Consider the following 13,132-nt stretch of genomic DNA (forward strand, 5'->3'; position numbering starts at 1 on the left):
TGCCTTTTTTGTGTTTTTGTTTTGAAACACAATGCAATTTTATCTGGATGCCCTCCTGGATATTCAGCAATTAGCTCAATAAGTTGACTGGCTCTGCCAAAGGCAAGACCTCCAGAAAATTGGGAGGCTCTGCCACCTCACCCCTTCCCCCACCCCACATCTCTAGAGGGGAGAAAGGGGTTAAGGCTTATTGGAGAATAGAGGAGAGGGGAGGGAGCCCCGAGGAGGCCCAGGAGCAGCAGGCCGACTTCCAGGTCCAGCTTTCATCAGCAGCTCAGGGTGTAGCTCGGAGCACTGCTGTGAATTTGGAGGAGGGATGCTGCTGTCAATTTGTGGGACCGCTGCTTCGAGGAGTGGGCGTGGCCTCGGCGGTGTGGATGCTTGTTAGGAAAGATGCTGTATGCTTTTTAGAGAGAAGTCAGGGCTGTGGTATGTGTGTGTTCGCGCGCGCGTGAGAGAGGGCGGGGGGAGGAGAAGGACTGGAGAAAAGGGGGAAGGAGGGAGTGAGGCTGAGAGACCCAGAGGTGCTGCAGACAGAGCTGGGAGAGGGGCTGAGAACAAGACTAGAGCAGTCGGAGAGCGAGAGCGACTCAAGACATTTTGGGGAAGCCCAATAAATGTGAACATGGGGTCTGTCACCGGAGCTGTCCTCAAGATGCTACTTCTGTTATCTGCTCAAAACTGGAGCAGGGTCGTAGCTGGGAATTCCTGTAAGTATACAGCGGATGATTTACACTTGCAGGGGGGCTGTCTGCAAAACTTTAATTCTGTTGTTTTGGTGATTATTATTTGCAACTGAAATTGCTGCAAACATATGGTTCTAAATGAAGCATCATTTAAACCTTTTGCAAATATGACTAGGTTTACACCTGTCTTTCCTCTTGGTCTGGTCGAAACAAGCAAAGTGTCATTTCTCTTTTTGTCTGTGAGCAGGATCTTATCCTCCCGTCTTTGAATATTCATTGGCAAACCTCAAGTTGTAGTAAAACATTAAATTAGCATCTTAACCAGGGAGTAGCCTGCAAATGTCTTCATTTCTTCCTTTCTTAGAATTATTGAATTTTTAAAAAATTATGTCTAATAAGAAAACAACTGGCAGACTTTCCATTATGCTGCATTAGCTTAGATTTCTGAAGTTGGCAATTTGGCAGACTGATAGCTGGCTACATCTTTAAAATGAAGCCAGGCTCATAACTGAAACGTACTGCAGAATTCAGGAGCAGAATCGGTGGAGGTGGACCTCAGCGTTAAGAACTGTGTGCCCTCACTGCTAGAAGAACGAGATCTGAGCACTCTGGGAAGAGGGGACTTAATTCCTACATTTTGCTAAAGGAAAAACATTTTGGTGATTTTTCAAAGATATTATTCTTTAGTGATTGAATTTTTAACTTCATAAATTTGTGATTGGGCATTCTGAGTCTGAGTGAATTGATTCAGGGGAGATTTATTAAGATTTTAAATATTCAAAATAATGTGGCAGAACTCCCTATATCCTCTTTTTATTGGAGATGGAAAAAGTTTTAAAAGTTATATTTGGCTTAAAATGTCTAGATGGAAGAATTTTCTCCTCTTTGATGAACGATAAACAAGCTCTGAAAATACAACTTTCTATCTCTTTCACAGATTTTAAAGGAAAAGCTCCTTTGCTTTGCAGGAAAGGGGTGTGAGGCCTATTTGGGAATTTATGTTGCTGCCCTGTAACCAGGTTTACGTTGGGGGGTGGTAGTTACAAATAAGCCAGAAATAAGGTGTTTGCTGGGGCGCGTCCCTTGAGGACACTGAAGTGCTCTGATGTGGGAAGAACATTCATTATAAACGACCTTACTGGTCCGAGCCAAATGTCCATGTACACTGCACGGCTACTGTGACTTTGTGTTTGCGTTCGGTACTGGCTCATTTAATGACACGGTGTGTCTGTCATCCTGAAAGGAGAGAACTTCACTCGGATGCTGCACTGTTGCAGGTTCAGTTTTAATTTGGGCGAATGGGAATCCTGTGAGCCAGTAAAACATGCGTGTTTTCACCCAGTGAAGACCGTGGAGCGCTGTCATGGCAGCACACGACAAACTGCCCAGGCAGGCAGTCACAACACACGCACACACGCGAAGTTTTGTAGAAAAGGCGTAAATAATTCATCCTCCAACTACCGAAGTTCAACAAAGAAGGAAGGCACTAGAGGTCACTCTCACAATGCACTGCTCATCCCCGAAGCACCCTTCCCTCAAGACAGCAGAGCTCACGTGTGGCCTAGACCCTGTCCTGTCGTTCCGATACCCCGCCTGCATTTGGGTTTAACACATATTGATGTGATTGGCTGGACTACTCGTTGTTTACATTTGTTTATTTTCTTGAAGTCTAATAAAAGGCAGATCAACATTAAGTAGCTTTCTTTTGAAGTGTATCTTCTTAGTACAGGAAAGATGAGTTGCTGAAATCTGAGGAGAGCAGATATTCATGGGTGCTTAACTCTGGTTGAGTCTGCCTCTGGCACTTAAAATTTCAGTCCTGGCTCTGTGTTCTATCAATCTTGGTTTGTTCAGGAAGTACTTTAAGGCCTTTCCAAGCATTTGATAAACTTAAGGAATCTGCACAAGTTCAAATTACTAGGAGTGTTTCGATGAGAAAGTTGGAGTTCTTGGTTACCGTATGTTGAGTGGACGGTTCTCAGAGTGTCAAAAGTGCAGTTAAGTGACTTCAGATCATTAAAGTTGCAGCTAGTAATCTCTGTTCATATTACTTCCGTAGTAATGATTTGCAGCAATGTATATAAAAGAAACAATATTTCCCAATTATTATTTCAGTTTCTGTACTTAGTAAGTTTTAGTTTTTGGAAGGGAAGTAGCAAAGTCTACTCATTACCAAGGTACTTCACGCGTTCTGTCCTTTCTGGAAGAACGAGTTCTGATGTTTGCCAGCAGACGGGGCGCCGTGCATGGACCGCGGCCGTCAGCCGCAGGAGCACTTCACAGTGACTCCAACAGTCACTCTGGGCGAGACTTCACAGTAAGACGTGGATCGATCTTGGGTGCCAGTGTTAAAGCAGGGAGAACTGAATATAAATAAGGAAAATTACAGGTCAGTTTTTTGGGTGAGGGAGATCTCCCCTTCTGTACGTTGGATTCACCAGGAGCAAATCTGTCATCCCCTGAGTCAGCCCCGGGGCTGCAGTGGGAAAGCTTTCGTGGGGTGGGGCTCCGTGCAGCAGACACAGCTCGGGGACTAGGGGCACTGCGAGTTGAAGGTTAGTTGATCTAATTAATCAACAGTGAAACTCTACATTAGAAGGATTCTGTGCACCCGTACACGTTCATGTGTGTATACAGTGGTGGGTAAAAGTAGGTTTACAGTTGTGGGGACACAAAACAATGTATGCCTGTATTATTATTTATTAATTGTGCTATTTTCCATACAGACAACTGTAAACCTACTTTTGCCCCACCCTGTACATATTCGTGTGTGTGTGTGTGTGTGTGTGTGTGTGTATGTATGCAAATATGTAGAAATCACCATACCCATGTGCTCGCACACTTTTGGTGTCTCTGCTTACTCCTAATCTGTCTAAAGACAAAATATGTTGAATGTGCCACATTCTTTGCCTACGAGCGCCCTGTTGACATTACAAAAGCAGCGAACCAGCCCAGGTCTTTCCTCTTTGTTTCGGTCAAGATGAGTTTGTTATTACAGTAAGGTGTCCCTTTCACGCGAGCTTAGAGACAGACTCCTGTAAAAGGGCTTGGTCTTTGAGACTTTGCACCGTGTTGGTGTCTCACTTGCTACTAAGAGGCATGCCCTGAGAAGGGAGTCATCTCTTTGTTTGATAATCACTCTAATGAACCCACATTTTCTTTCTGACCATTAAAATGTTGTTGGGGGTGTGGTTGACTCATCCCCCCAAAAGGAACAGGTATAAGTGGTAAGGCAATTAAGAGTTTTGCTTTCCTTTTTACTCTTGCAAATTATGTGATGGAGGTTCTTTGGCCTCAGGTATACTGAGCCTTGCTCTGAGAATATTAACTGTTCACCAAGTAGCTTATGAATGACTTAGGTAGAAGGTAACTGCCTCCTGCTTTTTTTCTTTTCTAAATGAAACAAATGTACCTGATACCTACCCTGAAAGAAGCCCGAAAGAGTAAGTTAAAGCCAGCAGTAGATGAAGGTGACTGCTTGAGCACAGAGATTCCTCCTGGGGACTCTGTGATGGAACCTGAGTACAACTGGGCAGATTCTCAAATTGTTAAAACTCAACCTTGTAATCCTTCCTGGAAGTGGCTTCTTTCCTCCTTCTTCCCCAAATTCCCATCCATAGCAAGAAATAGCTAGAATGTAGTAGTGAAGTACTGATAAAACAGAACCAGATGATGCAATGCATCAGTAGATGGCCATTAGATATAAAGAGGGGCATGCGTGTCGGCTCACTTTTCTAACAGCAGTGCTGATTTTCTTCAACTCGGTGCATTCTCCCTCCTTCCGATCGCGGACATCCTAAGTCACTTTTTATAGGAACAGCCTGCAGCTATGGGAATAACACAGCTTCCAGCTAACATGGGGTCACATATACAGCTTTCACATGATATCTAGTGCTTACTCTAAATAATGAACATTTAACATCTTCTAAGTTAATTTTGGAATTTGTATCACATACACAATTCCTTAATGGGAGCCAATCTGTAGATCAAGATTGAATTAATTTACCTCTTGAGTGAAAATGAATTAATAGAACATCAGTTGTAAGATAATGTAGTATTTAGCTCCAAGGCTGGTGACATGCGGCCCCTGGATGGACCTGGCCCACTGCCTCTGTTGTATAGCCTGTGAGCAAAGAATGGTTTCTATATTTTTACATGTTTGGAAGAAAACTAGAAGGAGAATTCTTTATGGCATAAAACAGTTATGTAAAATTCAAATTTCACTCATCCATTCTTCTCATTAGTAGACCTATATGGCAAAAAGTCATACTCAGTTATTATTATACTTTGAAATTTATTAATAAAATTTTCCTAAAATTGATTTTTCTCTTGTTATATTAGGACCTACATAATGTTCTTTTTAAAAAGATTTTATTTAATTTTACTTTTAGAGAGAGCAAGAGGGAGGGAGGAAGAGGGACAGAAGCATTGATGTATGAGAGGTGCATCTATTGGTTGCCTCTCACATGTCCACACCTGGGGACCTGGCCCTCAACCCAGGCATGTGCCCTGACTGGGAATAGAACCGGTGACCCTTCAGTTCACAGGCTGGCACTTAATCCACGCAGCCACTCCGGCCAGGGCATATTCTTTACTAATGTCCTTTGTAGAAAAAGTGTTGACACTTGATTTAAATAGTATACAAATATAATATAATGACGAGGCATGGACGGTGTACCAATTATACTGCTATGATAAAATTACTTGTGATTATTAGCACACAAACGCATACTTACAGAGTTCTAGAACAGAAGGTAATCACTACTCTTGCCAGGAACTGTAACAGAAGAAACCTCCCAGTTAGTATCTTCTCCATAAATTTCCCCTCATAGACTTTATTGTTCAGAAATCTTATTTCAGTGAGTATGAATTATTTATAACTATTTGTAAAGTTTCAGCAGTTTTGGTTGCTAAAAGGGCACTTTCAATTTCAAGTAATCCCATTAGTATAAGAAGTTCAATAAACTGTATAAGTAATTGCATCTTAGACATTTTGACTAAGAATTCTGTTGATGTTTTGTATTTTCACGAGTATCAAATATTCCACCACGTACTCGTCAGAAACTTGGGTCTGGAATCTCCAGTTGTTGGAGGGAAATGACCTTCCTGGGGGAGTGTGCTCTTCTCTGGGACTTTTTCATAGTAGTTTCCTGAGAATTCTGAAGTTGGCATGCTTTCTAGAGTGACTTGAAACTAGCTTTTCATTTAAGCACTGCCCACTGAGAATTCATAGTAATTAAGCAGGTGCCTTTCTCCTACTCATGCCAAAATAATTAATTTTTTATGTAAATGCCTTGTCTGTTTGGAGTTGTATTTATTTTTCATCCGTAAGAACTGAAGATTGGCCTCATTTTATTTACATTACACTCTCTACTACAGTGTTTTTAAAAAGTTTAAGTTAAAAACTATAATGGGATATAATATTTACACAATTCCTTCCTTAAAATTCCATTATAGCATGTCTTTTCCCCAAATGGTCATATGTTAAAGTAATTTATTTTTAATAATATTGTTTATAACATTTCATCTCTAGTACAGACTTATATCTTAAAAAAAGACCGATTTCCAAATCAAAGACAACCTAGGACAGTCTCGCGGAGTTTACTGAAATGCAGCTTACTCTGAGTGTTGGCAAGAATTGTGGCGGGTTCAAGACTGTTCATTCTGAATAGATGATAAGAGATAGTAACGTTCACATTACATGGTTCTAATTTTATGTTTTACAATAGAATATCTGTCTTGCTTTACAAATACCTATTTTCCACAGTTTGATGCCGTGTTTAGGATTTGAAACCTTTTTATCTCGGGTAGATCAATACTGGAGTCTTGATACTGTCAGTTAATGACTTTTCGGTTGCCAGTTAGGTTGTCTAAGAAGCCCTTCAGTATCCTTCCTAAAAATCTTTTTTTTCCTCCTTAATGATTAGGAGTTTTCAGAGTGGCTTAGCCCTGAAAACAGTAGGAAGAATAATAAGGATTTATCCAACTTGTTACATAAATCCCAAGTATGCATATTCGGATTGGCAGGGGAATATTTCTGGTGAAATCTCAAATAATGCAAAATCTCAATAAAAAATCTTTGACCAGGTTTTTCCAGGGGCCTGGTGTTTCAACGATTGCCTAAATTTTTTTCCCCTTCATTTTTATCGATTCAGAAATTGTAGTGTCAATAATTTGCTTAGTCTTTATCTATAATCATCATAATTGCTCAAGTTAACTAGTATGGTAGGGAAGGATGAGTCCATCGCAGTAGGACACGTGCTTCCAGTAAGAGATGCTCCATGAATTAACAGTGTCCATGATGTGAAACGGCCTGTGTTGTTGTTGGTGGTGGTGCAGGTGGTGTTGGTGTTGGTGGAGGTGGGGGTGTTGTTGGTGTTGTTGGTGGTGCAGGTGGTATTGGTGTTGGTGTTCGTGGTGGGGGTGTTGTTGTTGTTGGTGTTGGTTGTGGTGGTGGGGATGGGGTGGTGGTGGAGGTGGGGGTGTTGTTGTTGGTGTTGGTGGTGCAGGTGGTGTTGGTGTTGGTGTTGGTGTTGGTGGTGCAGGGGTGGTGGTGTTGGTGGTGGTGTTGGTGGGGGTGCAGGTGGGGGTGTTGTTGTTGGTGGTGGAGGTGGTGGAGGTGGGGGTGTTGGTGGTGGGGGGTGGTGGTGGGGAGGTGAGTTCTCATGGAATATATGGATGGTTGCTGTAATTAGTATTTCAGTTGGAAACTTTTAAACATACTCTTCAACCAACACATCTTTAAAAACAGGTCTTGAATTGTAGCATCAAATGTTAATGTCAGTTTGATTTTGGTCATTTAAAAAAATCTCAAAAAAAGAAATAAAGGCTCCAAACTAAAAAAAATGTGGAGCTTTAAGAAACCTTGTGACTATCACTGAAAAGTCCTTCTTAAAGGAAAAATAAACTCATCAAAAAGCCTCAATTAACTGAGTATGCTTAAAGAAATAATTTACCCTGAGGATTAATACTGTAATTTGAAGGCTTTGAGATTTTTTAAAAAAGTTTTAAAGGTTTAAATTTTCTTAAGAAATGATACAGTTTACTCATAACTCTGTTACCATAAATTGCATTTCTGAATAACAAAGATGTCATTGACCGAAGGATTATCTTCTTGCTTTTGTGGGGGAAACTTTGATGTCTGAGATTTCCACATTGAAATTTTTCGGTGAGTGCTATGGCTGTCATTGTCTGGCAGTGTGCTTCCGTGAGGTATATACATGTTTATTTGACATCTAGAATTATCATTCCTTGTTTACAGTCTAGGCTTTTAGGCCCTTCTCAGCGCTCCTTGCCCCAGGGTCCTGGCGACTGTGTTGGTACGGACCAGATCTGACGCATCGCTGCCCAAGTGAGGGTGTTTGTGTTTCCCAGTTGGCTTTTGGAGGATAAAGCTTTTTCCAAAATGTCTTTTGCTAAGGTATTCACATGCATGGTACCTGAAACCAGGGTATTATGTAATGGGAAAGAATGCACATAGAAAATCCATGACAAATTACGATTATTGCTTCAGTTCTCCTGAGGAAAATCGGGGTTTGGAAGAGGAAGAGCATGTGCAATTTTTTCTCCCAATGAATTTTCATCACGGTTCATGGCAAAGTGGTGCTCTGGTAATAAAACTGGAGAAATAGCATAACAGGAGGTAAAAATGAGCCTGTTTATGTTACAGTTAATGAGTCATTCCAATGTAATAATTGGAAAAGTGAGTGAAGCCTGGAAACATTTGACATCTTAAGTAGTTTAAAATTAGTAACTATAAAAATTTTAATGCCATAAGTATTTAATAGAGAAGTGATGAAATTTACCTCTAAGGTTTTTAGATCACAAAGGAAAAAAATGGTATGATATGTATCAGTTGGCCTAAAGCTCTAATTACTTTTTTTTTTTTAAATTAAGTACCTCTTCATTACTTAGCACTGCTCTAGAATAAGATATTATGTACTTCTAAATTGTGAAAGAGGTATTTGTTTCTGTAACCACTTTTTTCCCAGTGGCAATTAGGATAATTACAAGTGAGGTCATGGGTTGATATTAGTTTAGAAAGAGCATGTAAATATATAAATTTACCTGCCTTCCTAAATTACATTTATTGTATCACTTTAAGACAAACTATAACCTGTACTTTTATTACTTGGCTTACTCTGCAGTTATAACCTATACAGAAGTATTTTTAAATGTCCCTTGAGTAAGGGGTATTGGTCCCAAGCTTTGGAGTTTGTAGACGCCCGGATGACATCGACCAGACGCTTGAACCTGTGGCCCATGGCTGAAAGCCCCATGTTCTCCTGCCAGCATAAACCAATTGCCTTTGCTGTACCAGACCCAATGGAGAGATTTCTTGAACAATCTGAGGAAATTAAAATTCCCTTTTGGCTAATAGCGTTGCTCTAAAAATTGAATATGTATTTAGATCTTCAAGACTTGTCTTTAGTTTTTAAAGTTATTAATATGTTTGTCCTTTAAAATATCTTGGTCAGCAGATAACTAGGAGGAAGGAGCTAAATTGAAAGTGGTCTGTAAGGGCAGTGAGTCGCTGAGATGAAATCAGCATTGTGAGTGTGCGTGCTCCGCAGGGCTCGCTTGCGTTGGAAGATCCCGTGGGTGGGAATTGGGGAGCGGTCCGCACTGGTACAGACGGGGAAGACATTGCTTCTAGGGGGCACACCATGAATTGAGTAGTGGCAGGATGTGGGATACAGTTGTTACTTACTTGCCACCACGCCAGAATGGTCTTCTGTATGGTTTTGAAACAGTATGTGGGATTGAAAAAGAGCAAGAGGCCTTTTGGGATCCAGTTTAAACTCATCCTCAACAGAGGGACAGTGTTGCCCTTTTTGGTCCCAAAGTGCTTTATTTTCTAGGGTATGACAAAGACCTCAGGGTCCCTTATACTTAACTCAGTTTCTCTTAATTTCCAGGGAGCTAGTCTCCCTGAACCTGGCAATGGAAGCAGAAAACGACAGGAGAGATCTCGGCTGTAAGACCCCGAGATAAATTGGAGTCTAATGTCACTCCCGGAGACAGTGCAGCCGAGTGACACTGGTGCGAGGAGAAGGGCGTTACAAACCAAGTTTAATGTTTTCCACAAGTCGCTCACTTCTATCTCTGAATTTTGGCTGACTTTAAACAAAAAGAATCTACCTCCAAGGCAAAAAGTTGCATGGATGCTTAGCGATCCCCATAATTAAGGATTTATAATACATATTTGCATTTGCCATGTTTCAGATGTTTGGGACTTAATTAAAAGAACATTGCTAAAATAAAAGCAATTCCATCTAAAGTGGTAGTGAGGGAATTCTGTGCAAGGTTATAAAGCTGCTCAATTAGGCTCTTTTGTTCTGTTGCACGTATGATTTCTGTGCTTATTTGAACTGTTGTACTGTACCAGAGAGGCTGTATTATAATCCTGTGAAGAAGACTTCACGTGCCTGCAAAATGTTACAACACCACCTCAAGTACCGTAACACTTGTAACCTTTCCTAAAACAGACAAAAGAGAGAGATAATTTGTAAAAGAACTGGAATCCATTTAAGAAAGCAAAGAACAAACACTGAAGATAACATTTCAGTTTTTTAAAATCATAGCATCCTATGGGACCCAATCACAAAGTGGAATATGATAAAATATTTCATAGGCAAACACATCTAGTAGAGAAATAAAAGATGTAGGCTAATAAAACTATGGTGTAGAATTGTGGGTACTAAGAATAAAATTGTGATTACAATAATATGTCACGCTTAGCATATAAACCTGAGCTAATCACTGACTGGTATGGCCTTGTAAGTGACCACATTCATTTCTTGAAAGCCTTGCTTTGTGCTTGCCTATGGAATGGTTTCTTTCTCAGTCTCTCTATATAATTGCAACATGAAATAGATTAGCATGAAAAGAATGTATGTAGTATCATTAATCACCGAACCATTCTCTAGAGAAGATGCTGGCAGTTCTCTGTTGTTCTGAGTTAGCAAAACTGAGCCATCCGTGGTCATTTGCCTCCTTCATTTTCCTGGATGTGAGGATGATCTGGCTGTGGCATCTGTCATCTTAGTGATTGCCAGGACTGACTTGGCTGATAACGACTGGAGAGGCAGCTGTCCCCTTCCTCCCTCACCCCTTCCTGGGATTCCTATGCCTTTGACTCCATTTCATACACTATTTTAAATACTACACATAGTATTGTACTTTTAGGTACGTTTTCTGTAACGTATTGATATAATCCATTTGAAGGTTTTTATCAAAAGAGAACACAAGTCTTGCTGTGCAGACATTTCATGGTTAGGTGTTGTCAACATTAAGTGCAGACATTAGCACAGCGGACGAAACACCTTCCTACTCTGTGTGTGTTGGTCTTCCCATGTGTGTCTGTCTTTACTGCTTTGTCTCCCTCTCAGTCCTGCCCCAAGTCCATGTCCTCTAGCCTCTATCATCTGGCCTTTGTATGTGCCATTTCCTTTGCCTGAACTGCCCTCAATCACTTATTTCTAAATCCTCTTGGAATACTTCTACACAAAGCACACCTAATCCTAACCTCCTTCCTCTACAGAGTCTCACTTGGTCAGACCACCCCAACTCTCCCCACTCTCTTAGCAGAAATTCCACAGCACCTCGAATGTTTGTTCCTGCCCTGAGCTAGAGTGAAAATCTGATTGAAGAAAAACTGCCTCCTTTACAAGGCCGTACAAATCTTTGAAAGGCAATGGTATTGTCTTAATCATTTCTGTACCCTCAACACTTAGCATAGTGCCTGGAGTAGCACGGTTATTCAGTAGATGTGGAAAGAACACACTGATAGATGGCTTTTTTTTTTTTTCAGTTGAAACACACACACACAAAAAGAGGCTAGATAAGTTGGATAAATTGGAGTATTGTGAATTATTTTAATAATGAACAAGTCATTTTTATTTAGAAGACCAGTTATTTTTTTGCTGTTTTTAAAACTTTATTTGGTTTTGTGCTTATCTTATTACATTTCACTTACTTAGGTCGAGTACTTCATTCCAGTCTGTCATAATCCATTAGGATGTGTATCATCACAGCCAACTTACTATTATTGTTCCTTGCTATCTCTGTCTTCCCTTCTCTAACCTCTTCACTTATAGATAACGCACTTTGATAGGCCACTGTGTGAGACCCTTTGGACAGAGGACCCTCAGTGGCCAGAGGAGCAGTGCTTGAAGAGCGGAAAGGAGGAAGGGCCCCCTCCCCCTCTCCCCCTGTGCCTCTCCCTCTCCGTCGCATCTCCCAGTCATCCCCTTCGATTTGGAAAGTTGTACTGCGTAGTCCTCTCCACCTTCCGGGAAGAAACTTTCAACTCATTTATCTCTGTTCAACTCATTTCCTTCATGTTGGCCTTTATTTTACATTTTCCTGTTTGAAGACCTTTCTCCTCTACAGAAGGTAGAAGAACATTAAAATTAGTTTTCCATTTTTTTCCCTTCATCATTGGCTTTAGAAAGAGTGTACCTGCAGCTTCCTTGCTCTTCTTTGCCTACAAATGTCTTTAGCAGTTTTTTACAAGCACTAATGAGTTCTGTACTTTTCTTTTCCTCCTTTAATTGCACTCATGTTCATTTTTTATTATTTTCCTGCAACACGTGATCACCTTGTTTAGATTGCTCTCACATCTTTCCCTCCTCACTGTACACACTCGTGATTACGTAGTTCGTAGTCCCACACGTGTTGACATGCATTGTGGTTCACAGTGACCAGTGCTCCTTTTGCATTGGGCTTGGTGGACTCTGAGTGGCGAGTGTACCTCACAGGCCTGTGAGGCAGACGGTGCTATCGCTGTTTTACAAGCGAGGAAATTGAAAATTTAGGAGGTACTTCCAAAGCCACAGAATAGGGAAGAATAGAGCTGAGACTTGGGTCGAGCTTCAATGAGGCCAAATCCATTGCACTTTGAAATGTAACTCACCTTCTTCAGCAGGCTTTCAAAGCCCCCCTCCTGAGTATTAGAAGCCACACGTGCCTGTCCTCAGAGTTCCCTCTTCGGGATGAAAAATTCTAAGGTAATATGCTTGCTTTATTCTAAGGATCCTGTCATCTGTATTTCATCAGGAAGCTGGGGCCTACTACTCTCGTGAACTGTTCAGCATCGCTCAGTGTGTGTAACTGTAGTGTTCCCTCTCTGAATGTACTCTGACCCCTCTCCTTGCTTCTTGGTACCCAAAGACCTATCCACGCGATCCAATCTTTTTGTCAGAGTCAACAATTTCAATAACAGAGCCTCAGGGACAGAAATAGCTCACGTCACAAAGCAAAGCCAATTCCTTTCTGTGAGATTGCAATACCGTGTGACCACGGCCCTCTGACAGTTCTGTTTCCTCCCCGCATAAGACCCCTGTCCTTCTCCACGTTCAGGGCTTCCCTCCCTTTGGGTGTTGTGTTTGCCTGCTGGAGCTGCCATAACAAAATACCACAGACTGGGTGGTTAAACAGCAGAG

The 13,132-nt window shown here is 41.2% G+C and overlaps 1 protein-coding gene across 1 annotated transcript in view; it reads left to right on the plus strand.

The window, feature by feature from the left end:
* Window positions 1-547: 547 nt before the first annotated feature.
* CNTNAP4 (contactin associated protein family member 4) overlaps window positions 548-13,132 on the plus strand; it is a 236,478-nt gene continuing 223,893 nt past the window's right edge. Inside the window, exon 1 of the mRNA XM_024555910.4 lies at window positions 548-710. Within this exon, the coding sequence (XP_024411678.2) occupies window positions 626-710 (85 nt within the window). The 5' untranslated portion in view covers window positions 548-625. The remainder of the gene's footprint in view (window positions 711-13,132) is intronic.

The sequence above is a fragment of the Desmodus rotundus genome, chromosome 12 (genome assembly GCF_022682495.2).
Source record: "Desmodus rotundus isolate HL8 chromosome 12, HLdesRot8A.1, whole genome shotgun sequence".
Classification (NCBI taxonomy): domain Eukaryota; kingdom Metazoa; phylum Chordata; class Mammalia; order Chiroptera; family Phyllostomidae; genus Desmodus; species Desmodus rotundus.